The sequence below is a fragment of the Capra hircus genome, chromosome 19 (genome assembly GCF_001704415.2).
Source record: "Capra hircus breed San Clemente chromosome 19, ASM170441v1, whole genome shotgun sequence".
NCBI lineage: Eukaryota > Metazoa > Chordata > Mammalia > Artiodactyla > Bovidae > Capra > Capra hircus.
In genome coordinates this window covers 39,158,103-39,184,555 of record NC_030826.1, presented here as the reverse complement: position 1 = coordinate 39,184,555, position 26,453 = coordinate 39,158,103, and the positions used below count along the sequence as shown (strand labels likewise).

Genomic DNA, 26,453 nt, shown 5'->3' with positions numbered 1-26,453 from the left:
CTGTGCTGCCTCTCCAGGATCTCCATAGAGTCACTCCTAGTTGCTTGCTAAACTCTGCCAGCCAGGCTTGCAAATACCTAGAACAAACCGAAATCTATATTGCTGTTCCCTTTTCTTCATCCCCTCTCCTGACTGGCTCCTTCTCCATTAGCTCTCAAATTAAATGTAACCTCTTCAAAGGGATCTTTCAGACCAGTCCATCTAAAATAGGTACACGCTCCCTGCCTCCAACTTTCATATTTTGTTTGCCTTGTTTCCTCCATAACATTGCTATCTGTAGTTTATTTTGTCTGCTCAGTCTATATTTCCCATTAGACTAATGAGCTCCAGTAAGGCAGAACACATATGACTTGTTTTCGGTTGTATCTCTAGGACCTGATCCTGTGACTGGCCCAAAGCAGGTTTCAATAAATTGCCAATGAATGAATAAATGAATGAGAACTTATTCTTCAAGGAAGGAGGAGGACCAAGCAAGGAAGATTTGTCTCGGACTCCAACTTGAGATGCTGGAGGCACTCATCCTTCTTTGTTCTAGGCACACCCAGATAGGTTTAAAAAGGAACATTGGGGGTTTTCCCCAAAATAAGTTTTCACGAAAGCTCTTGTAACTTCGTAGCTTACCCTCCTGGCTTGGGGGTGGGGGCGGGGTGAGGGGGAGTGAAAGTGGCTCAGTGGAGTCACTCTTTGTGATCCCATGGACTAGCCTGCCAGGTCCCTCTGTCCATGGAATTCTCCAGGCCAGAATACAGGAGTCCGTTCCCTTCTCCAGGGCATCTCCCCACGGCATCAAACCCAGGTTTCCTGCATTGCAACCGGATTCTTTACCGTCTGAGCCACCAGGGGGTAGGGGGCGTGGATTTAAAACCCGGTTTAAAACTAGGTTAAAAGGAAAGGAAGTTGTTTGGAACAGATGTGCGGTTCACCAGATTGGGGCTCTTCATTTTGCATCCTCCCCTCCCGTTTCTGGGCTTCCCAGATGGCGGTAGTGGTAAAGAACCCGAATGCAGGAGACTTGAGAGATGCCGGTTCGATCCCTGGGTCGGGAAGATCACCTGGAAAGGTGAATGGCAACCCACTCCAGTATTCTTGCCTGGAGAATTCCATGAACAGAGGAGCCTGGAGAGCCACAGCGCATGGGGTCGCAGAGTCTGACGCGACTTAGCACGCACGCACTCCTGTTTCTAACGGCCCCACCCCTTCCTGTTATCAGCCTGAAGCAACGAGTGGCTTTGGCTTAGGTTCTGGCACCAAGGACCTACTTCGTCCTCGTTGATTGGAGTTTTCTTTAATATTTATAAGGGGCGGAGTCTCCTTTCTGAGGGAGCTCAGGGAGGGTTCTAAAATATTCCTTAGGGAGGACGGCACTATGGGGTCCGGGGGCGGGGCCTTTTTCCCGCTGGGGCTCCTGGGAGGATTCTAAAACATTCTCGAGGCCAAGGGGGCGCCTGCGAGACTGGAACGCAGCTTCGGAGCCGACGGGAGCCGGACCTTCCCTCTTCCTGGCGGCAAAACCTTGCGGAAATACTTTCTTTTCTAAATATTAAGAAATTTGAGGAGGTGGGGCAGAACGACTAAGTCCCATTTTCCTGTGATCCTTTAACCGGAAAACTGTCAAAATCTGTGGTAAAAAAAATTTTTTTTCCCCAATAATTTCTGGAGATAGTTTCATCTTTCCATGGACTGGAGACAGTCAGAAATGCATCCCAGTGTGGTTTGACTCTTAAATTGGAAAGTTTTTCTTTTATGGCCTCCCTAGTTTACCTCTTTGAAGATATTTTGAGCTTATTCCGGAGCAGAGGGGGGGATGGGTCTCTTCAAAGGGTTTTCCTATGTTAAAACAAAATAGAAATCCTAGTGAATTGCTCTCGGAAGGTTTTATCAGAGAAGAGGGAGAAAAGTTCATCCAAGAGGTACTTAAAGCCTTTCAAACGTGGGCAAAAGTAGTGAGATGGAACAGGGCATTGAAACGTCATCGTATTACGATTATTTGGGTTCGTGATTCTCATTCTCTAGAGGGCTGAGAGGAAACCAGAAATAATTTGGGATTACACCTTTAGGATTTTCAAAGTCTTGTTAAAGAAGGAATTGTAAGAGGAGACTAGTTTTAGCAGAATTTAGATCACTGTGTTTTAACTCCTCTCAGAGGTTTAAAAATATATACAGTGTGTGGTTGACACACTAAAGCCCCCTAGGTTTTAGGTGTCAGTGAGTTTCTGAAGAGCCCACAGGCTCCCACCCAAGCCCCAGGTTACACAGTGCGCAGAGAAACAGAACAAAACCTAGGCCAGGTGTATATTTTACTATAATGAAAAATGCTCTTAAATGCCTACTGTGACAAGTTAAAAACAATCTTATGGATTGAATAAATTAATATTCTTTCATTTGGTGAAATCCCATGCAGTCCTTTAAAAAATATATACTTGTAGAAATATAAATATTGGTATGGAAAGAAATAACAATTTTAATTACAACTGAAAAGGATTACAAAATAGTGTGAACACAGATTTCCTCTGTTTTTGTAAAAAACATATATGGAAAGCTCTAGAATGTTATAAGCCAAAGGGCTTGATTTTGTGCTAAAAACCAAATGAATTTAATTTTCTTTTTGTTTTGCTGTATTTTGTAAAAATTTTTGACAGTGCATGTTACTTGTGTAATTTTAATGATTATTTTAAAATATCTACTAGCAAAGCACTGTGTAGGGTATAGTTTTAAGGGAAATTCACAATATGCTTTTCACTAAGCACTAAATTTCTTGGCCACATTTTCAATTATACAGCTGATTTTAAACTGATGTAAATTGACACGTAACCTTTTAGATGAGTAAGTAGCAATGTGATTTTTTAGCAATTTTGTGCCAAAAGGAGAAAATGCATTTTGGTCAGATATATTTGTAACTCTTTGATGAAATGTCTTAGTTGTTTCTTCAGAAATAAGGAGCCCTAGATTGGAGTTATGCATGTGTACATATGCATGTATGTTTACAAAAGAGTGTTTTCTGAATAGGAAAAGGAATGACACAAAGTCACTGTGATAACTTTTTAAAAGAATTATTGTTTAGTGTAAGTGAATTACTAGTAACTTCAATAAAATTCTTTCTAGGAAATGTTTAGTTTGGAATAAGTTATGTAGATCCTTCCTAAGACTTGTCAGTTCAGTCACTCAGTTGTGTCCAATCTTTGCAACGCCATGGACTGCAGCACACCAAGCTTCCCTGTCCGTCACCAACTCCTAGAGCTTTCTCAGACTCATGTCCATCGAGTCAATGATGCTATCCAGCCATCTCATCTTCTGTCATCCCCTTCTCCTCCCACCTTCAATCTTTCCCAGCATCAGGGTCTTTTCCAATGAGTCAGTTCTTCGCATCAGGTGGCCAAGTATTGGAGTTTCATTATTAGCTGTTATTAAACAAAATTGGAATTGAGGGAAAATTATTCATTAATTTATTCTAGTCTTATTAATTTTACAAAACTTTGATTTCACCACACATAGTGAATCATAATGAAACCATCTTAATCTGTTAGAGCTAGTCAGTTTTAAAAAGCTGCAAACTAAAGTCTATTTTTTAATCTGTCTTCATTGTTTCCAACAAAAGAATATGTCAGTATTAAGTTTTTAAAAAATAGAAAAGTTTTAATTCTATATTAATACTTTGAATGTTTTAAGAATTAAAGTAAAAACAACATACTAATTGACAAATATTGAATGGATTGAAATGATAATTTTTGTGTTAATTTTTTTGCTTTTTGAAAATGTCACACTTCTTTTCTTTGAATACATTTCATCTAAATACATACCTCATTTTCTACTAAAACTCTGTCTGAAATATCTGTGTAAGAGGGAAAAGATTTTTAAATATTTCATATCATGCTGGAATGAATAAATAGACTCTACTGGTTGGAATGCCATATATTGGACATCACATTAAAAGTTCTGTAACTGTAGAGAGATAACTGTTACCTATCAAAATATGAATCTTTCCATTTAAAGAAACAACATCGCTTCATCAATATAATTTCCTTTTCTCTTTGTCTCTTGTGCTTTTTTTTTCTAATCAGAATAAATTCATGAGATAAGGAAGAGGATGGCGTCTAGAGTAAATACCAGTTTCACTTTGATTCCTAACCAGAAATATAGACGTAGTAATCGTCGATCCAGCTATTTTTCCAACACCTTTGACCCAGATTCTCAGCCCTTATCAACGCTTGGAAATTTTAAAGCCTTGCCATTGGAAATATTCCAAATAATTCTAAAATATTTGTCAGGTGAGATTTGGCGACTATAAATAGGCAACATGGACACTGAAATATTTTATTTTCCCCAAGAAGTAGTTTGTCATCTTAGACCCTGCTAGAATGCTAATGGTGTTCAGTTCAGTTCAGTTCAGTCTCTCAGTCATGTCCAACTCTTTGCGACCCCATGGACTGTGGCATACGAGGCCTCCCTGTCTGTCTTCACATTTAGTTTATTTTTTTAAATTTCATCATTGTTAGGTAAGTGGTACTCAGAGAAAATATGATACTCAGGCTCCTTAAAGTATGCTTCTAATTATAATGACATGGTAATTTGACTGTTACATCCCCAAATGTTTCTAATTCATTGAGAACGAGATTTCAAACAATTTTAAGATTTTTCCCTTTTCTCCCCTTTAATTATTTATTTTAGTAGTATTATTAATAGTAGTATTATTAATGAGCTAATCTGTAAGTTCATAGACTGCTAATAGTGATGTTCTTGTATTTAAGCCATTCACATATATGTATATATGTATATTTCTTTTAATAGTGAAGGATATCAGCATGCTAAGCATGGTGTCCAAAACAGTCAGCCAACACGTTATTAATTATATCTCAACCTCATCAGGAAGCAAAAGACTTTTACTACAGGATTTTCATGACCTTGAGCTGCCTGACAGAGAAGACACCACTATGTTGGAACACTACAGATCTCTAGGTAATTTATGTAATATAATGAGAATTGTAACACATAAAGAACTATACTTTTAATTAAGGGAGTTTTATTATGCAATTCTATAAGGCCTGTGGGAAATGGAATACTTCCTATTTCCATGACACTTTACTCTTCCAGTGTGAGGACTTTCCCTTAACAGCAATCCTTTTGTTTATTGTTTAGTCGCTCAGCTGTGTCCATCTCTTTGCGACCCTGTGGACACCAGGGTTCCTGTCTTTCAGAATCTCCTGGAGTTTTCTCAAAGTCTTGTTGGTGATGCCATCCAACCATCTCATCCTCTGTCACCCTCTTCTCCTGCTGCCCTGTCTTTCCCAGCCTCAGGGTCTTCTACAGTGAGTCAGCTCTTCGCATCAGGTGGCCAAAGGATTGGAGCTTCAGCTTCAGCGTCAGTCCTTCCAATGAATATTCTGGGTTGATTTCCTTTAGGATTGACTGTTTTGATCTTGCTGTCCAAGGAACTCTCAGGAGTCTTCTCCAGCACCACAATTCCAAAGCATCATTTCTTTGGTGCTCAGACTTCTTTATGGTCCAGTCTCACATCCCTGCATGACTACTGGAAAAACCATAGTTTTGACTATACAGACCTTTGTCAGCAAAGTGTGATGTCTCTGCTTTTTAATACACTGTCTAGGTTTGTCATAACTTTTCTTCCAAGGAGCAAGTGTCTTTTAATTTCATGACTGCAGTCATCATCCACAGTGATTTTGGAGCACAAGAAAAGAAAGTCTGTCACTGTTTCCACTTTTTCCCCATCTATTTGCCATGAAGTGATGGGACTGGATGCCGTGATCTTCATTTTTTGAATGTTGAGTTTTAAGTCAGCTTTTTCACTTTCCTTTTTCACCTTGATCAAGAAACTTGATCAGTTCCTCTTCGCTTTCTGCCACTGGGGTGGTGTCATCTCCATATCTGAGATTATTGATATTTCTCCCAGCAGTCATGATTTCAGCATGGGGTTCATCCAGCCCAGCATTTCACATGATGCATGTAAGTTAATTAAGCAGGGTGATAGTATACAGCCTTGACGTACTCCTTTTTGAATTTTGAACCATTCTGTTGTTTCATGTCCAGTTCTAACTGTTGCTTTTTTTCCTGCATACAGATTTCTCAGGAGATGGGTAAGGTGGTCTCATATTCCCATCTCTTTCAGAATTTTCCAGTTTATTGTGATCCACACAGTCAAAGGCTCTAGTGCAATCAGTGAAGCAGAAGCAGATGTTTTCCTGGAATTCCCTTGTTTTCTCTATCATCCAGCAAATGTTGGCAATTTGATCTCTGGTGCCTCTGCCTTTTCTAAACCCAGCTTGTACATCTAGATGTTCTCGGTTCACATGCTGTTGAAGCCTACCTTGAAGGATTTTGAGCATAACCCTGCTAGCATGTGAAATGAGTGTGATTGTTAGGTAGTCTGAACATTCTTTGGCATTGCCCTTCTTTGGGACTGGAATAAACACTGACCTTTCCCAGTCCAGTGGCGAGTGCTGAGTTTCCAAATTTGCTGGCATATTGAGTGCAGCACTTTAACAGCATTATCTTTTAGGATTTGAAATAGCTCAACTGGAATTCCGTCACCTTCACTAGCTTTGTTTGTAGTAGTGCTTCCTAAGGCCTGCTTGACTTCACACTTCAGGATGTCTGGCTCTAGGTGAATGGTCATACCATTGTGGTCATCCGGGTCTTTAAGACCTTTTTTGTACAGTTCTTCTATGTATGCTTGCCACCTCTTCTGAATCTCTTCTGCTGCTTTTAGGTCCATACCATTTCTGTCCTTTATTAGGCCTTCTTTACATGAAATGTTCCCTTGTTATCTCTAGTTTGCTTGAAGAGATTAGTCTTTCCCATTCTATTGTTTTCCTCTATTTCTTCACATTGTTCCTTTAAGAAGACTTTCTTCTCTCTCCTTGCTATACTTTGGAACTCTGCATTCAGATGGGTGTATTTTTTCTTTTTTCCTTTGCCTTTCACTTCTCTTCTTGTTTCAGCTATTTGTAAGGCCTCCTCAGACAGCAGTCCCTTACATTATCTTTAAAGATGAGAATGCACTTTAAAGTGTCTGTCCTTGTGACTTCATGTGGACACATGTCACTGAAGCTTTTCATCTAGTGGCTTACCAGTTTAGGAAACTGATGTGTTTCTATGTAAAACTTTGTGTGGATATGATGAGTTTTATCTCTGTATTTCTTTTCCTTTTCAACCATAATCTAATTCTTAAAATATAAAATAAATATATTATTGTGGAAAATCACTTATTCTGTTATCAGAAACAATGGTTTCCTCTCTTAAGGATGCTGTGCATTTACTAATAAATCATTATACTATTATTAAATTAACTTTAGCAAAGGAAGTTGTGGACGGTTTCTTCCCTGGATTTGTAATCATTTATATCTTTCATCCCATTCATTGATTTCATTCTTCCTGAGTGCTAAAATAAAATTCTAATTTTGACTTGACTTAATGACACCAGTTTAATTATGAACCTACCTGTAGTTAATCAAAACATGGCAATGAAACAAAATATCTGATGTTGAGAGTAAGTTAAGTGAATATTACCTTTTAGTAGCCCAAGGATGCCTAGTTTTTAAATAATGAAATAAGACTGCATAGATGTGAAATACATCAAACTGTATTTGATAAGTATACTTAATAAGACTAAATGAAAAGTATGTGATTTAGTTACAATGTTATTGCTTTCAGTATTTATGATTAAGCTTAGCAAAGGTTGCAAAAGAATACATCAATTACTTTTTGCCACTTATGGTAAATATCTTTTTTCAAACATCATCAGTTGTGGAGGAAGTGGTACTTGGGAAAAGCTTATTCTTTAGTTTAATTAGAAAGAATTTTTTCTCCCTGATCAGGCTCAATTGCATAAACAAACACACAAACAAAAAGCATTAAGACAATTATGTGGATAATTCAGTTAAAAATACAGATATGTGTTGATCTTTAAAGGTAGCTTTTAAATATGGTTTCATTCGTGTAATGATTTCAACCTTCCATTTAAATTTGGTGCAGACAGCTAGCTTATGACTGATTCTTTAGATAAATGTTTGATGTACTTACCATTTCCTCACATTGCCATTCCTCTGTTCTTGTTTTCCGACATTAAAATAACATTTTCAGAATTCTGCATTCTGAGGTTTATACATTTTAATTTGCTGCTTCATACAAAACAGAGCAGATGGCCAGTGTGAAAAGAACAGTACATCTGATCTATTTTAGTGAAAAGAAATTAAAGAAGTTGGTCTCTAAAGGGTATAACAGAGCACCTGTGTTAAAAAATAAATAAGTCAACCAGAATTGGTTTTTATGGGAAATTGCAACCCTTAAAAATAGGCATTCTACATTTTAAGAAACAACCAGCATGCAATTAGAGTTTACGATTCCCCAACTATGATATGCCTTGAGACTGGATGCCAGAACATGAAAGGAAAAGAACTCAGCCCGAAAACCAAACACTGAAAATGTCTTTTTATGTACAAAAATAAGAAGAGTTTATCTTTAAAATGCAATCCTGGTAATGTGTTGCCCAAACATAGCAACTTCTAAAAATAAGTTCAATTCCCATAGATTCCACAGAATTTATATATAAAGTTTTTTATATTATGTAAAAAAGTAAATGCAGAGAAGATGAAGGCTAAAGAAAGTCATGATATTCAGGTATGCGTTTTCTTACCCTATATCTTATTTTTAGTTTGAGGATATTTGCCCTTATAGGAATGTTAACAATATATTGCCATTTTAGGAGAACAGAACACTTAAAGTTAGAGAAAACAAATCATACACTTCCTGTCACTGTAGTTCAAGTTACATAGCTCACTGGGAAATTAAAGGCTTTAAAAAAAAATGTAAACACAAAATTCTATACATTCTTAACATGCGAGCCCCATAAAAGGATATCTTTAAAGAAAGAAATAAATATTTCATCCAAACTGGATACTTTCTGCGAGGGAAAAAAGCCTTCTAATCTCTGAAATTTCAAGTACTTATGACTAAGTTTTTGTACAGTATTTGGAGAAAAGAATACAAAATCTCTTCTCTCACTCTTTCCATTCGCAACTCTTAAAACATTTTCCCTTGTGGACATGAGGTTAATTTTAAGAGATACAGGGAAAAAAAGAGATACTGGAATATGTTTTCTATGGAATAAAGACAGAGTTTCCCAATTGTGTTTTGTATTTGGTTATTGTTGTCTTTTGGGAGGCTTCCCTTGTAGCTCAGTGGGTAAAGAATCTGCCTGCAATGCAAGAGACCTGGGTTTGATGCCTGGGTCAGGAAGATCCCTTGGAGAAGGAAAGGGCAACCCACTCCAGTATTCTTACCTGGAGAATCCCATGGACAGAGGAGTCTGGCAGGCTATAGTCCATGGAGTTTAAATTGAAATACTTTCTTAAATCTATTCTATAGCACCAATTTCACAATTTTTTGTAAGATTTCATGTCATAGCCTCTTGGGTGAATACCAGAGTCATCCTTGGTAAACACCATGTATTACAAGTATTGTGCACCCTTCCTCCCAAACTTCCCCTTAAAAACAACTGATATCAACTCACAGTCCACTATGGTACATCTCACTTTCAGGAAACATTATGCTGTGAGTTACAGATATTCTTAAGTTAGTTACATTATTGTTTTTTTCATGTGTCTCTTTACTTTCTCAGGTCTGCTATTTAAAAGATGTACGTTGCTGCTACCCACAAAGGAAAGACTAAAGTACATTCACAAGATACTTGCAGATGTAAGATCATACTTTTAAATTAGTCACAATCTTGATTTCCAGTAAAGATGTTTTATTATTAATTATCTTATGTTAAATCTGTATTTATTTTCATGGAATTTCATGAATTAGTACTAGAAATTGATTGATGATAATTAATACTTTACCAAGTACTCAGATTATGAAACACCAAAATGTAGTTAGGAGTATTTTCACTCTCAAGTTTATTAGGTTATCAAAGTAGTAAAAGTATTTTTACCTCGTGGGAATTCTGAAGATGTTTTAAAGTGATGATGTAGATATTTTATTAAAATGAAAATAATTTCCAAGTGTTAACATTTTACTGTTTAAATATTAAAAGCATTTTTAATATATAAAATGACAAACCTTTTATGATAATTTATGACTTGGAAATGTGTATTAATGTGTTAGGGCATAATCTCTGTTAGATACTGAGTTTTGTTATATAAATCCAAATATATATCTACTATTGCTGATTCAGTTTTACAGTCAATAGTATGCAAACTGTTTCCACTGGCTTTTTTCATGTCAGTGTTTGCATTAGCTTCAGCCTCTATGTTATTGCAGCAACTTCCAATATGATCTTCCTGCCATTCATTTCTTCACTCCCCAGGACATTCTGTATGCTGAATCACTTTCATCATTTAATTTTCTTGCTTAAAAATCTTTCAATGGTTACTCAATTTCATCACAATAAGGTCCAAAGTCCACAGGTGGTATTTAGATTCCCTTTGACAGGGGCTTCGCTGGTGGCTTAGAGGGTAAAGTGTCTGCCTGCAATGCAGGAGACCTGGGTTCAATCCCTGAGTTGGGAAGATCCTCTGAGAAGGAAACGGCAACCAACCCACTCCAGTACTCTTGCCTAGAAAATCCCATAGACGGAGGAGCCTGAGAGGCTGCAGTTCATGGGGCTGCAAAGCAGAGTTGGACATGACTGAGCAACTTCACTTTGACAGTGCAAGCTTAATTCCTACTATCTTGAGCCTGACTAAGCTGCTCATATCTTTCTTTTTATTTTTGCCTCTATATAATTTTCCCTTTATTGTTTCCCTACAAATACTGTCTATTCATTATATTTGAATCCCACTCAAAAACATTACTTGTTTTACATCCTTCATAAGCTTTTTAAATCATTCTCAGAATGATCCTTTCCCTGATTTCATCATGTCTGATATGTTTATTTGGTCATTGTAGCATTTATACATATTCTAACCTGAAATGTAAAGATAACTTCAGATGTGTGTATTGGCCTTAATAAATTGTGAGCTCCTTGAGGCAGAGACTTTGTTTTATACTTCTTTCATAATCCTCCACCTATGTAACATGATGCTAATCAGTTATATAGTGTTTTAGTTATTTTCAGTTAAGATTGAAAAAGGTCATTGCATATTTCCACTTAATTTGAATGTCAAATCACTGTACAGTTCCACTGAAAAGGAGGAATTAATAGTTGTTCTCTTTATAGGTTTCCTGTTTTAAATTCAATGGATGTGCAGCTCCTTTGCAATGTGTAGGATTATTATGTTATGGCATATTTTTACAGGTACATTTTAATTTACTGAAAGAAGAAAAAGTTCTTTTTGAACTGTTAATAAGTAGAGTGTGTAATCTGTCTGTAAAATAATAAAAGTGATAATAATCTAAAAAGAAAACAAAATAACATTGTAAAGTTTTGAGAATGTGTTAATATGTTTCCCACCTAAGGTTTTCTTCTTGGATTTCTCACTAGTAAGAAATGTTTAACATTTATATGCTCTATACCAATGTCCTTGAAGTTTCCAGCCAATTGTAATGACTGGAAATATTGTGGGGTACAGAGTGTGGATGTGTAATGAATTTTAAGTCTTGGGCTAGTTATTGGGATGTGATTTTAGAAATCAACTGTATTTTAAAAATTGTGACTATGGGAAATGATAGATACAACTGATTTTATTATGGGGCTTCCCAAGTGGTACTTGTGGTAAAGAACCTGCTTGCTGAAGAAGGAGACAAAAAAGACCCAGGTTCGATCCTTGGGTTGGGAAGTTCCCCTGGAGAAGGGCATGATAACCTGCTCCAGTATTCTTGTGTGGAGAATACCACGGATAGAGACGCTTGGCAGGCTACAGTCCATGGGGTTTCAGAGTCGGATATGGAGTGCAACACCTCAGGCTTCGTTGTCCTTCACTATCTCCCGGAGTTTGCTCAAATTTATGTCCATTAAGACAGTGATGCCATCTAGCCATCTCATCCTCTGCCGCCCCCTTCTCCTTTTGCTTTCTCAGCATCAGGATCTTTTCCAATGAGTCGGCTCTTTGCATCAAGTAGCCAAAGTATTGGAGCTTCAGCATCAGTCCTTCTGATGAATATTCAGGGTTGATTTCCTTTAGGATTTATTGGTTTGATCTCCTTGAAGTCCAAGGGACTCTCAAGAGTCTTTGCCAGCACCACAATTGAAAGCATCAATTCTTTGACACTCAGCTTTCTTTCTGGTCCAACTCTCACATCTGTACATGACTCCTGGAAAAACCATAGCTTTGACTATGTGGACCTTTGTCAGCAAAGTGATGTCGCTGCTTTTTCATACACTGTCTAGGTTTTTCCTAGTTTTGTTTCCAAGGAGCAAGCATCTTTTAATTTCATGGGTGCAGTCATTGTCCGCAGTGACTTCAGAGCCCAAGAAAAGAAAATCTGTCACTGTTTCCACTTTTCCCCATCTATTTGCCATGAAGTAATGGAACTGAATGTCATGATCTTCTTTTTTTACAATGCTGAGTTTCAAGCCAGCTTTTCACTCTCCTCTTTTGCCCTCATCAAGAGGCTCTTTAGTTCCTCTTCGCTTTCTGCCATTAGAGTGGTATCATCTGCTTATCTGAGGATGTTGATATTTCTTCCAGCAATCTTGATTCCAGATTGGGATTTACCCAGCCTGGTATTTCAAATGATGTACTCTGCATAGACGTTAAATAAGCAAGATGACAATATACAGTCTTTATATATATACACAGGCTGTATATACAATATACAGTCATACTCCTTTCCCAGTTTTGAACCAGTCTGTTGTTTCATGTCTGGTTCTAACTTGGTTCTTGACCTGCATACAGTTTTCTCAGGAAACAGGTAAGGTGATCTGGTATTCCCATTTCTTTCAGAATTTTCCACAGTTTGTTGTGATCCACTTAGTGTAGTTAGTGAAGCAGAAGTAGATATTTTTCTGGAATTCCCTTGTTTACTCTATGATCCAGCGAATATTGGCAATTTGGTCTCTGGTTCCTCTGCTTTTTCTAAACCCAGCCTGTATACCTGGAATTTCTTGGTTCACATACTGCTGAAGCCTAGCTCAAAGCATTTTGAGCATAACCTTGCTAGCATGTGAAATGAGTACGATTGTTAGGTAGTTTGAACATTCTTTGGCATTGCCTCTCTTTGGGACTGGAACGGAAACCGACCTTTTCAGTCCTGTGGCCACTGCTCAGTTTTCCAAATTTGCTAGACTTTTGAATGCAGCACTTTAACAGCATCATCTTTTAGGATTTGAAATAGCTCAACTGGAATTCAGTCACCTCCACTAGCTTTGTAGTAATGCTTCCTAAGGCCCACTTGACTTCACACTTCAGGATGTCTGGCTCTAAGTAAGTGACCACACCGTCTGTTTATCTGAGTCATTTATACCTTTTTTGTATAGTTCTTTGTATTCTTGCCACCACTTCTTAATCTCTTCTGCTTCTCTTCGATCCTTACCATTTCTGTCCTTTATTGTGCCCAAACTTGCATGAAATGTTCCTTGATATCTCCAATTTTCTTGAAGCAATTTCTAGTCTTTCCAGTTCTACTGGTGTCCTTTATTACTTTGTACTGTTCACTTAAGAAGACCTTCTTAACTCTCCTGGCTATTCTCTAGAACTCTGCATTCATTTGGGTATATCTTTCCCCTTGTCCCATGCCTTTCGCTTCTCTTCTTTTCTCAGCTATTTGTAAAGCCACCTCAGTCACTTTGCCTTCTTGCTTTTCTTTTTGTTTGGGATGGTTTTGGTTACCACTCCCTGTACAATGTTACAAACCTCAATCCATAGTTCTTCAGGAACTCTGTCTGCCAGATCTAATCCCTTGAATCTGTTCATCACCTCCACTGTATAGTTATAAGGGATTGATTTAAATTCTACTGTAGTCTGAAACTAAGCCATGGTATGGTTGTGAGTCAGATATCTAAAGTTGTGCTCTAGGGTTTGAGCCTTACTTTGTTATTTTCCTCATAACTGTCAGAGGTCAGGATTCAATACCATTTAGTTCTCTGAAAAGAGACTCTCAATGCAACCACAAAGAAATTGGATTTTGAAGCATTTCTAGGTTTTGTTTAGTATAAAATTTCGTATGAATTTTAACAGTCCCATACTGGATAAAAATTGCACATCACCCTGATTTTGTGCTGCAACAGTTGATGATCATAAGGCAATAGTGACTTATGTTTTGATTTGATGGTTTGAATATCTGCAAAGTTTCCTTTGTTTTATCATTCTCAGACCTTAACAGCAGGTTGGGATGAACTCGAGTGCCATCGTGTTTATAATTTCTTATGTGAGCTGACTCATCTGTCCCGTAAGATGCAGACAGTTGTCTGCAGCAAACCAGGTAAAGAACTAAAATTCGGAGATAACATTATACAAAGATTAAAATAGAAAAAAATAATATATTTCTAAAGTGTATTTTTAAATAAACTGCAGTGTTTACTTGTAGAAAGAGGACGAAGAGATGTAAGGGAATGATAAACACTAAATCAGATAGTGAGGCAGAAGTGGCCTCTAACTACAGACAGAGATGAGCTCAGAGGGTCTTCAACCATATTAATAATATTTTATTACTTAAACTGGTGGAGGATACAAAGGTTTTCATTATAATATTCTTGAAACCTTTATATATATCTGAAATATATTTTAAAAATTAAATCTATAATTTAGCAATGTCACTCTGAGTAACTCCCACAGTGTGCACAAGGAGACATGTATAAGAATGAGCATTACAGGGAAGACTGCCAACAACCTAATGCCTGTTGTCAAGAGAATGGATAAATGAATTGTGGCATATTTATACAATTAAAAACCATTAATAGTTAAAATGAGTTAACTAGAGCCATGTGTATTTTTAATATGGATAAATCTCAAAATACAACTTGAGAGAAAAGGCTACCAAATAATACTTTTAACATACCATTTATATACATATTAAAAACATGTAAAATAGTTCTATGTATTCTTTATGGTTATATACATATGTAAAAAAATATAAGAACATAGTTGGGAGGTATGATAGTTAATTTTGTGTGTCAACTTTGGTAGTCCATGGTACCAAGATATTTAATCAAACATTATTCTAGATGTTTGAAATTATTCTTTAGAAAAGATTGACATTTAACTCAGTAGACTTTGAGTAAAGCAGATTACCCTCCATAATGTGGGCGGGCCTCATCCAATCACTTGAAGGCTTTAATAGAAAATGACTCTTCTCCCCAAACAAGAAAGAATTCTGCCAGCAGACTGTCTTTGGACTTGAATTAGAAGTCCCTGCCTTGTTGGAGCCTGCCAACCTACCCTGTAGATTATGGACTTGCCAAGCTTCAGTGATCTGCATAAGCAAGACAAATGCTATGTATATATACACATCCTGCTACTTTTGTTTCTCTGGAAAGCACTGATGCATACAGCAGGAACAAAACCCAATTCAAGATGGTGATTATCTCTAGGGAAGAAGGGGATTGGGACTGATAAACAGGAAGTTTTAACTGTATGAATAATGTTTCATTTCTTTTTTAAATTCTGAAGCAAATATAATAAGATTTGACAAAACTAGATGATCAGTATACAGTGTTTGTTATAGTATCTCTGTTTTTCTGTCAGCTTAAAATATTTTATTATGAAACAAATCATGGCAGAATTTTTTAAGGTAGTTATAGAAGCCCAGTGAAACAATAGCAAAATTAATTTATCGTGTCCTTCTCTTGCTCAGAAAGCTTTATTAGTTCCCTCAATAACCTCAGATATGCAGATGACACCACCCTTACGGCAGATAGTGAAGAGGAGCTAAAAAGCCTCTTGATGAAAGTGAAAGAGGAGAGCGAAAAAGTTGGCTTAAAGCTCAATATTCAGAAAACGAAGATCATGGCATCTGGTCCCATCACTTCATGGGAAATAGATGGGGAAAGAGTAGAAACAGTGTCAGACTTTATTTTTTGGGGCTCCAAAATCACTGCAGATGGTGACTGCAGCCATGAAATTAAAAGATGCTTACTCCTTGGAAGAAAAGTTATGACCAACCTAGATAACATATTCAAAAATAGAGACATTACTTTGCCGACTAAGGTCCATCTAGTCAAGGCTATGGTTTTTCCTGTGGTGGATGTGAGAGTTGGACTGTGAAGAAGGCTGAGCGCCGAAGAATTGATGCTTTTGAACTGTGGTGTTGGAGAAGACTCTTGAGAGTCCCTTGGACTGCAAGGAGATCCAACCAGTCCATTCTGAAGGAGATCAGCCCTGGGATTTCTTTGGAAGGAATGATGCTAAAGCTGAAACTCCAGTACTTTGGCCTCCTCATGCGAAGAGTTGGCTCATTGCAAAAGACTCTGATGCTGGGAGGGATTGGGGGCAGGAGGAGAAGGGGACGACCCAGGATGAGATGGCTGGATGGCATCACTGACACGATGGACGTGAGTCTGAGTGAACTCCACGAGATGGTGATGGACAGGCAGCCCTGGCGCGCTGCGATTCATGGGGTCGCAAAGAGTCGGACACGACTGAGCGACTGAACTGAACTGAACTGAACTGATATCTTCCCTGGTAGTTCAGCAGGTAAAGAATCTGTTTGCAGTGCAGGAGACTTTGGTTTGATTCCTAGGTCAGGAAGATCCCCTGGAGAAAGGGTAGCTACTTCTCCAGTAGTGGAAATACTACCCACTCCAGTATTCTTGGGTTTCCCTGGTGGCTCAGTTGGTAAAGAGTCCTCCTGCAATGCGGGAGACCTGGGTTTAATCCCTGGGTTGGGAAGATCCCTTGGAGGAAGGCATGGCAACCCACTCCAGTATTCTTACCTGGAGAATCCCCATGGACAGAGGAGTGTGGTGGGCTGCAGTCCAAGGGGTTGCAAAGAATCGGACACAACTGAGGGACTAAGCACACTAAGCAACTGATATCTTCAAAGTCCAAACTATCCTGCTCTTCATATACTAATCCCAAACTACATTTCCAAACTTACTGCCTACTACTCTCTATCAGTTGGACACAAGGATATTGCTCTGTATCACAGATTCCTCTTACACATTTCTACCTCATACCTTTCATTCATTCTCTTTTTCCTGAAATGCCATGTCTCCTTTTCATCCTTTAAGACCCAGTTTACTTGATCTTTCCTGATCTCCCTAGACCTGCAATACTCTCTCTCCTCTAAACTTCTGAGCTACTTGACTTAACACATCAAGAAATACTTATTTACACATGGCCTTGGTGTGAGGGCTTCTCTGGTGGCTCAGAAGTGTCTGCCCGCAATGTGGGATATCCAGGTTCAATCCCTGGGTTGGGAAGATCCCTTGGAGAAGGAAGTGATCCCCTAGAGAAGGAAATGGCAACCCACTCCAATGGAGGGAGGAGCCTGGTAGGCTACAGTCCACAGGGTTGCAAAGAGCTGGACACGACTGAGTGACTTCACTTGCACTCTTTTTTTGGTGTGTTGGTAGACCTTCCATTTACACCTATGTATAAGTAAGTAGATCATAAGTAGTATAAGAATATAAAATGTAAAATGGTGTCACCACCATGGAAAACAGTTTGGTCATTCCTCAAAAAACTAAATGTAGAGTGACATATGACCCAGTAATTCCACTCCTAGGCACCTAACTAAGGAAACTGAGAGCAGGAACTTGAATAAATACTTGTACAACAGAATTCACTGAAACATTATTTTCAATGACCAAAACCAGGAAACAACCCAAGTGTTCATCAATAGATGAATGGATAGACAAAATGTGGCATATATATACAGTAGAATATTATTCAGTCATAAAAAGGAGTGAAGTTTCTGGCCACAGCATGTGGCTTGCAGGATCTTAGTTCCCTTCCCAGATATCGAACCTGGGCCCCAGCAGTGGAAGCACAGAATCCTAACCATTGGACCACCAGGGAATTCACAAGAGTGAAGTTTTGATATAGGCCACAACATGGATGACCTTTGAAAACACATGAAGTGAAATAAGTCAGACACAAAAGGACAAATATTGTATGGTTCCACATCTGTGAGGCACCTAGAACAGGCAAATTCATAAAAACAGAAAGTTGATTAGAGGATACCAGGAACTGGGGGGAGAGGGGAATGGAGAGTGATTGCTTAATGGTCACAGAGTTTCTGTTTGAGGTGGGAATAAATTTTAGATAGGGTAAGAGTGATAACAGTTGAACAACATTATGAATATAATTGATGCCGCTAAATTTTATACTTTAAAAATGGTTAAAATAGCAAATTTTAGATTATATATATATTTTACTACAATTTAAGAAAATAATTAATATATCAAAAACTGTTGAATTATATATATTAAATTATATACATTAAAGTTATATGGTATATAAATTATATGTATATTCCAATAAAGTTGTTTTTAAAAATACATGAGATACCATTTTATATCCACTTGGATGGCTAGAACCAAAACATCAGAGAGCAATTGTTGGTAAGTGTGTGGGGCAGTTGGAGCCCTGATACACTGCTGGACAGAATGCAAAATGGTACAGCCACTTTGGAAAACACCCTGGCAGTTCTTCAAATGATTAAATATAGAGTTACCATATGACCAAGCAATCTTATTCCTAGGTATACCCTCAAGAGAAACATATTCATACGGAAGCTTGTAAATGAATGTTAATAGCAGTATTGTTCATAAGAGCCAAAAGGTAGAGACAACCATCAATGGGTGAATAAACAAAATGTGGCATATCTATACAATGGAATATTATCTGGCTATAAGAAAGCATGAAGTATTGATACATGCTATAACATGATGAACCTTGGAAACATGCTTTGGAAAGAAGCCAGTCACAAAAGACCATCTACTATATAACTTCATTCATATCAAAGTTCAGAATAGGGAAATCTATAGAGACAGAAAGTAGTGGTTAGTGCTGTGGGTGATAAAGGACAGAGGGATGGGAGAGGTATAGTTAAAAGAGCAGGGCTTCTTTTAGAGGTAATGACGATGTTCTAAAATTTACTTGGTGATAGCTGCATATATCTATGAATATACTGAAAAAAGTTGAATTGTATATCCTTTAAATTGGTAAGTGTTATGGTATGTAAATTGTATCCCAGTAAAGTTGTTTTAAAAAGTAGTTTCTTGATAATCTAAAATTTTTACAGAGTAAATGAAGTAACACTCTCAGTACAAAGCATATTAGTGATGTATGTCTTTGATCTATCCAATTATGCGTATCAATCTAAGAAGAATGCTTTACAATTCTTTTGTCTTCATAGGAAGCGCCCGAAAACTGGAATTAAGGATCAGACTATTCTGTAGGAATGTACTGCTTGATCATTGGACCCATCGAAGTGATTCTGCATTTTGGTTGACACGTATATTGAAACCGTGGCCAATGGTGAATCAGGCAAGATTACTGTATATCATCTTCGGACCTGTGTCTCCTCAAGATGGTGAGCATCTATTTCTTAGGGATGTATGTTTCAAAGCTGGTTAATTACTTTTACTTTAGGAAACATCATTTTGTGCCTGCTTAGTTCATCATTCTTTTTTTTGGGGGGTATCATTAGTTATTATAAAAGAGAACCATGGAAATTATTTACATGATGAAAGATTTCAGAACTTCAGTGGAATGGGCAGCTTCACATGATGCCATTTCAATTTCAGTCAACATATTTCCCAAGAATGTCACCACTGTAAATAAGAAATAGTCCTTGTTGTCTGGAACTACTTTGGTGCCTCCATATTCTGGGAGAACTTTTATCTCCAACTTTCATGCTAACTGGTTGAATCTGTCCACCCTTTAGAGCTGGATCCAACAGCTACCACCATTGCTTGCAATACTTCTCCTTGTGATTTTTCTGAAAGCATAATGCCTCCTTTGGTTACAGTTTCGGCTGCACGTCTTTCAACTAATACATGACTCCAGCTGCCACAGTTCATACTCTTGCCGTGTGAACAAAAGAAATATATTCATCCAAGCAAATGTAGTGTAATGTAGTATACAGTTGTATCCACTTTAGTTATTAAGAATGATGAGAGGTCTCTCCTTGTGGCTGCAGCGTGAGAGCAGAGACCTCTCACCATTCTTAATTACTAAAGTTCACACGGCATTATGTCAGGACTTAACCAGTTTAAAGTGTGTTGCGTAGCAGCAGGAAGTCAATCTGCAATCAAATTTTGTTTGTGTGTATAATTCAGAAAAAAATTGGTCATAGGTAAACAATAAAAAATTGACTGGGTTACTCAGTTTTGATATAAGTGTCTGGAAGATTCTGAAATACAGCATGCTCTCTTTTTGGAAGGTTATCACTAGGTTTTATTTCATTTTAGTAAGATTCTGTCGATTGTTTATTTTCATATCTGTTATAGATAACATTATCTTTGAACCATAAACACTGTTTTGCTTGGTGAAATTACCTTTTCTTTACTTCAGTTAGCTATTGTTGCTGTGCTTCATTGCATCAGTCAGAGACATTAAAATTTATACTGTTATCAGAATTGACCTTTCATTATGAAAGTAGCATGTATAAGTAATGGATTTCATTATGCAATCCAAGTTCCTTTTTAAATAATCCATATAATCTTTATCTTCAGAGAAGCAACTATTCTGTCATAGCCTAGTTTTTGTTTCAATTATCATTCAGGACAGGTGGTTTGGCAGAAAATGATAGAAGGACCTACAGATGAATCCTGCCTGAAAAGTTTGGCTGATGCCATTAAATTGCTATATGACACAAGCACCAAGGAATGGACAGCAGATGATGTTATCAGTCTTGTAGATGAACTATCAGGTAAAAAAAAATATTTACCACATAGAGTAATGGAAGCATATTATTAGAATACAGTTATAAAATTGTAAGGACATAAAGCAATTAAAAAATTTTTTTAAAGTTATACATACAGCTCTATCGGAAACAAATGACTTATCATCGGAAATCACTTTTTGATTTTTGAAGAGAATGCATATAATCAATTTACTTTCCTTTGGTTTCCCTTGTCAATTTTATAGATATTATTCATTGTTGTTATTATTATTTGAAAGTTTCATTATTTTATTAGCTTAGTTATTCCCATTTTGCAATTCTCAGAAACACCTCCTACTGTTGCATAAGAGGAAAGCCCTCTCCAGTTGGTACTAAAGAGACGAAACAATGTTTCCCATTCCTGCCTCATCCTTTAGACTCTTAAGTTCTCAAGATTTCTTTCTTTTCCCAAGATTAGACTATTTGTTGGTAGACCTTTGTGGGAGAAATGCTTTGACTATATTACTAGTACATTTTTGAGAGTCACTGTGACTTGGCAATAATGTCTTTTGCCCAGTAAAGGCTGTAACTGGAAAACTAAAGCATTTTCTCCAAGATTCTCCTTTGACACTAATTGTATTTTCAATAAAGTGATATAACATTACATGTATTTAATGATCTTTACTATAGCTATTATGTAATATCTCATTAAATACTGTTTTTCCTTTAATAAAAGTGGTTCCTCGTGAGTGGCTTCTGGAGAATAATGCACGTCTCCTAATCCTAAGTGGGAACAATATCTGTTTCACTTTCATGGCTAGTAAAGCTGTGAATGGACGCACCATTGAACTGGCAAGGCTGATAGTCTTTTTGGCTTTGGTAAGTAAAAAATGTTTTTTCTAGCAAGTTGTTTAACATTATAGCTGACCTACTAAGAAGCTGCCATGAAGGAACTGAAATATGTACAAAACATTTTGAAAAAATAAGTATTTAAGTATATTTTTATATATACTTTAAATTTTTAAATTTATATAATAAACTATCATATTTGGAGACATTCCTTATATTAACCTCTCCCCATATCTCATATCTGGATTGTCATTATACAGCTCTGCCAAGTTATATTCTTTTTTTCCCCTTAGATTCCATTTAAAAAAAATAAAGCACCCTCTATAATTTGCTCCAGGATACTTCCTGGGCATCAGGAAGAGAATGTGGAAGTGAGTGGTGGTAGAAGTGAAACAAGATTTGTAATTGCTGAAGCTAGAGAATGGATACTAAGCGTTTATAATACTATTCTCTTTACTTTTATGTAGTTAAAATGTTTTTTAAAATAAAACATTAAAAAATATATTTAATGTCCATTCATTTAACACAAATTGAGTGTTTACTATGGGCCATACACTGTGTGAGATTTTAGGACTATGGAAATTAGTAGAACAAATCCCTGACCAAAGCTGCTTATAGTCTTTTAAGACATATCAAAGTATGTATAAATAAATTCAGTGTGGGAATTTCCTGGCAGTCCAGTAGTTAGGACTTGGCACTGTCACTGCCACGGCCTGGGTTCAATCCCTGCTCAGGGAACTAGATCCCACATGCCACAACTAAGAGTGTGCATGCCTCAGCTAAAGATCCGTGTGCTGCAACAAAGCTCTGGCACGACTAAATAAGTAAATAAGTATTTTTAAAAGATGTGAAAATGTGAAGAAAGCTACCAAATTAACTGTATTCTCAATGTAAATATTTATTTTAATAAGCAGATGTCCTAAAAAAAAAAGAGAGAATTGGAATTGCATGGCTGTCTTCAGGGAACTATAAACATCTCAGTATCATTTCTGAAGGGGAAAATGTGCAGAAGAGGAGGAGGTGGATAAGAAGGGAGGAGTTTAGATAAGAAGAGAGGGGCCAGGCAAGGAGGGTCCTGGCAGGCCATTCTGTGGAGCTTGAACCACAGTAGCCACATTGCTGACAGTTTTAGGAGACAGGGAGACACTATCAGTTTTACTTTTTGGAAGGTGACTTTGGCCTCACTCTGGCAAAAGGAATGGAGAGGAAGCCATTAGGGGTGGAGAAGCCATCTCTGATTAACATCTCAACTCTGATCATTAATTTTCTCTAAATCACTTCAGATTTGTCTTCTATTTATCTTCATTTACCACTGGTGTTCTTAAGCCACTATCTTTGTGAGGTAATTGTCTCCCTAAATAGGGAAACTCTTTGAAATCCAGAACTGTGTCACTTACTTCTTTCACAATGTCTTATACAGTGATTTATACATAATAAGTAGTCAATAAATCTTTCCTGTCAGATTAGCATTATTTGCTTATATTATTATATAGTTTATTTTCATGCTGTATGTTATGTGGCTACATGAACAATTTGCCATTTAGAATGTTAGTAAATCAGCCTTTTTTGCTTTCAGTCAGTTTTAGCTAAAAACATGTAATCCTCATTTTATTTATTTTTTAAATAAGAGAGAAATATTCCTTATAGCTCTCAAGATGGAAAGTTATTATTATCATAGAGGTCTCTTGCTTATTGAAATTGCCTGTGTCTCTGTCACCCTCATGGGATCCCTTGAATATAGAGGCCTTGTGTTTATGGCTTGCCATAGTATCCCCAGCTCTTAGCATGTGCTCAATAAATATTTACTGAATGAATGAGTAAATGAGCAGGAGCCTTTCTTTCCGAATGTTTAATAATTGGTGTTGAGCTTTAAGCCAGCTTTTTCACTCTCCACTTTCACTTTCATCAAGAGGCTTTTTAGTTCCTCTTCACTTTCTGCCATAAGGATGGTGTCATCTGCATATCTGAGGTTATTGATGTTTCTCCCGGCAATCTTGATTCCAGCTTGTGCTTCTTCCAGCCCAGCATTTCTCATGATGTACTCATGGCATCAGGTCCCATCACTTCATGGGAAATAGATAGGGAAACAGTGGAAACAGTGTCAGACTTTATTTTGGGGGGCTCCAAAATCATTGCAGATAATGACTGCAGCCATGAAATTTCTTCTCCTTGGAAGAAAAGTTATGACCAACCTAGACAGCATATTCAAAAGCAGAGACATTACTTTACCAACAAAGGTCCGTCTAGTCAAGGCTATGGTTTTTCCTGTGGTCATGTGTGGATGTGAGAGTTGGACTGTGAAGAAAGCTGAGGGCCAAAGAATTGATGCTTTTGAACTGTGGTGTTGGAGAAGACTCTTGAGAGTCCCTTGGACTGCAAGGAGATCCAACCAGTCCATTCTGAAGGAGATCAATCCTGGCGTTTGTTTGGAAGGGCTGATGCTAAAGCTGAAACTCCAGTCCTTTGGCCACCTCATGAGACTCATTGGAAAAGACTCTGATGCTGGGAGGGATTGGGGGCAGGAGGAGAAGGGGACGACAGAGGATGAGATGGCTGGATGGCATCACTGACTCGATGGACATGAGTCTGAGTGAACTCTGGGAGTTGGTGATGGACCAGGAGGCCTGGCGTGCTGCGATTCATGGTGTCGCAAAGAGTCGGACACGACTGAGCGACTGAACTGAACTGAACTGAACTGAATAATTGGTGTGTGTTTGGCCGTGTGGCCTGTGGGATCTTAGTTCCCCAGCCAGGGATAGAACTCATACCCCCAGTAGTGGAAGCACAGAGTCTTAACCGCTGGACCACCAGGGAATTCCCAGTAATTGTTTTCAATATTATTTTTTTGCATTAATAGTATCCTGTAATAATCTTGAACCAGGCTTTTATTTACTTCATGCTTTTTTCCCCATAAAATTTGTACCATTTGAAAGCAAAGGAGTATTAGATATAAGAGCATTTGCCATTTATAGACTCAATATACTATGTTATTAAATTATGTTAAACTTATAAACAGTAATTGTTAATACTATTTTCAAATTCTACAACTTTCTTCACATGGAAATTTACCACAGTGCTTTGTATGTCTAAACCAGGTGTGTGAGAAAGAGCTATACTCCATGGACTGGGCAGTTAAAATGATGCAAAAAGTCTGTAAAGTCTTCAGCACTCCAGTGGAAAGAAATAACTTCCTGCAGAGTGTGGCAAATGCGTTTGCATGTGCTATAATGGAAATGCTACAGTCCGTTATGTCTGGTGAGTATACACATAGATGGTACACAAGTGTGAGTAAAATGCATGCTAGTCTTCCCTTAAGACAAATATAATTCTGTGTAGACTTTTATTTCTAAGCAAAGAATCGAAAAGTCAGTCACTGTTAGTGTTTTCATGAGATATATTTAGTTTCTAGTATTGTCACTTTTAAAATCTGGTATTGGTTTTAATGGAAAACATAAAGTTGAAGAGTCTGCTCTGAAAGGAACCAATATAATTCTGCACAGCAAAAAATCTTAAGCTGCTTACTTGACCAACTATTATAACCATCATAATAATATCCTTTATTCATATAGTTTGCTCATTATATTATTTCACAGTTTTATTAGGTGGCAAACATTATAATTAACCCTAATTTGCCAAGGAGAAAACTAAGGCTTAGAGAAATTACCTGACTTGCCCAAGGTCATGAAGTTAGAAGCAATAAAGTATGGACCAGCATATTTTTTTTCTGATTTCTAATTCAGTGCTCTTAATATAATTCCATGATTTCGGTTGTTAACATCTAACTTAATGAAAATCACTAACTAGTCTTCTGTTACACAGTATTAGGGATAATGTGTAGTATGTTTTGAATAAATCATATATTTAGCAACTTAACTGTCATTTTCTTTTCTCTATGTCTGTTCCTGTGTATGGCATAGGAGATGGTGATGACGACGACAGAAGCTTTATGAATTTATTCCATCTTGTGCAGGCTCAGGCTAGCTTCCATAAAGAGGTCCTGTATTTGACCATGAATGTTCTCTCTTCCTAAATACTCAGAAATCTTTGCATTTAGAGAATACCTCACTGAACTAATGATTAGAAGAGTGTTGCTTTTCCACACTCAAAGAATAGCATCCTTGGGACTTTTTATCACCTAAGTAACCTAAGAATTTAAAAGCTGCATAAAACTCTAGAAGCAACTGCTTAAATCATTATTAATATAAAAATTACAGGCAAACCCAGCCTGTATTGAGATTTCTCTAGAAAACAAGCTGTGCCTCTCAAACTAAATGGAACATTAGTGCTAAAAATTCCAGGGCCAGCTAACCCATATATGTGGATCCTCAAAGCAAGAGAAAATTCTGTTACATAATTAGAGCAGACCCAAATAGTGTGTCTGTGTTCACTTTGCTTAGATTGTATAGACATAGCCTAGAATGTTTTATGAAGATTTGCAGTATGATGTTTTGGGTTGTGCAGATATAAATCATATTTTTTTTACCACCTTTTTGCATATGATTACAGAGAACATTCGAGAAACTTCCCTGGTGGCTCAGAGGTTAAAGCGTCTGCCTCCAATGTGGGAGACCCAGGTTCAATCCCTGGATTGGGAAGATCCCCTGGAGAAGGAAATGGCAACCTACTCCAGTATTCTTGCCTGGAGAATCCCATGGATAGAGGAGCCTGGTAGGCTACAGTCCACTGGGTCGCAAAGAGTCAGACACGACTGAGGGACTTCACTTTCACTTTCACAGAGAACATTGTATTTGGTTCAAGTTTTTATGGATCAAAAAGCAAAGGAAGGGGTAGCACCGCGGGGGAAAAAAAAAAAAAGCAAAGGAAGTATGTTTTTGTGTATATACAGATCCATACATATATGTGTATATATACGTGTGTATGTATATATATATGCATACCACATACACACACATGTGCAAACACACATATATGTCCTTCTT

General features: G+C 37.3%; 1 protein-coding gene across 2 annotated transcripts; it reads left to right on the top strand.

Annotated features, from left to right (window-relative positions):
* FBXO47 (F-box protein 47) lies at positions 1,460-26,071 on the top strand. 2 transcript variants are annotated; one of them, XM_005693734.3, is made up of 11 exons: positions 1,460-1,623; positions 4,059-4,265; positions 4,786-4,953; positions 9,632-9,708; positions 11,174-11,251; positions 14,208-14,316; positions 19,195-19,371; positions 20,566-20,712; positions 21,401-21,543; positions 24,609-24,768; positions 25,431-26,071. In XM_005693734.3, the coding sequence occupies exons 2-11, from the start codon at positions 4,085-4,087 to the stop codon at positions 25,541-25,543; spliced, it is 1,353 nt and encodes a 450-aa protein (XP_005693791.1). In that variant the 5' UTR covers positions 1,460-1,623; positions 4,059-4,084; the 3' UTR covers positions 25,544-26,071. The 2 variants fall into 2 exon arrangements, with proteins under 2 accessions (XP_005693791.1, XP_017920480.1); XM_018064991.1 differs by lacking the exon at positions 11,174-11,251.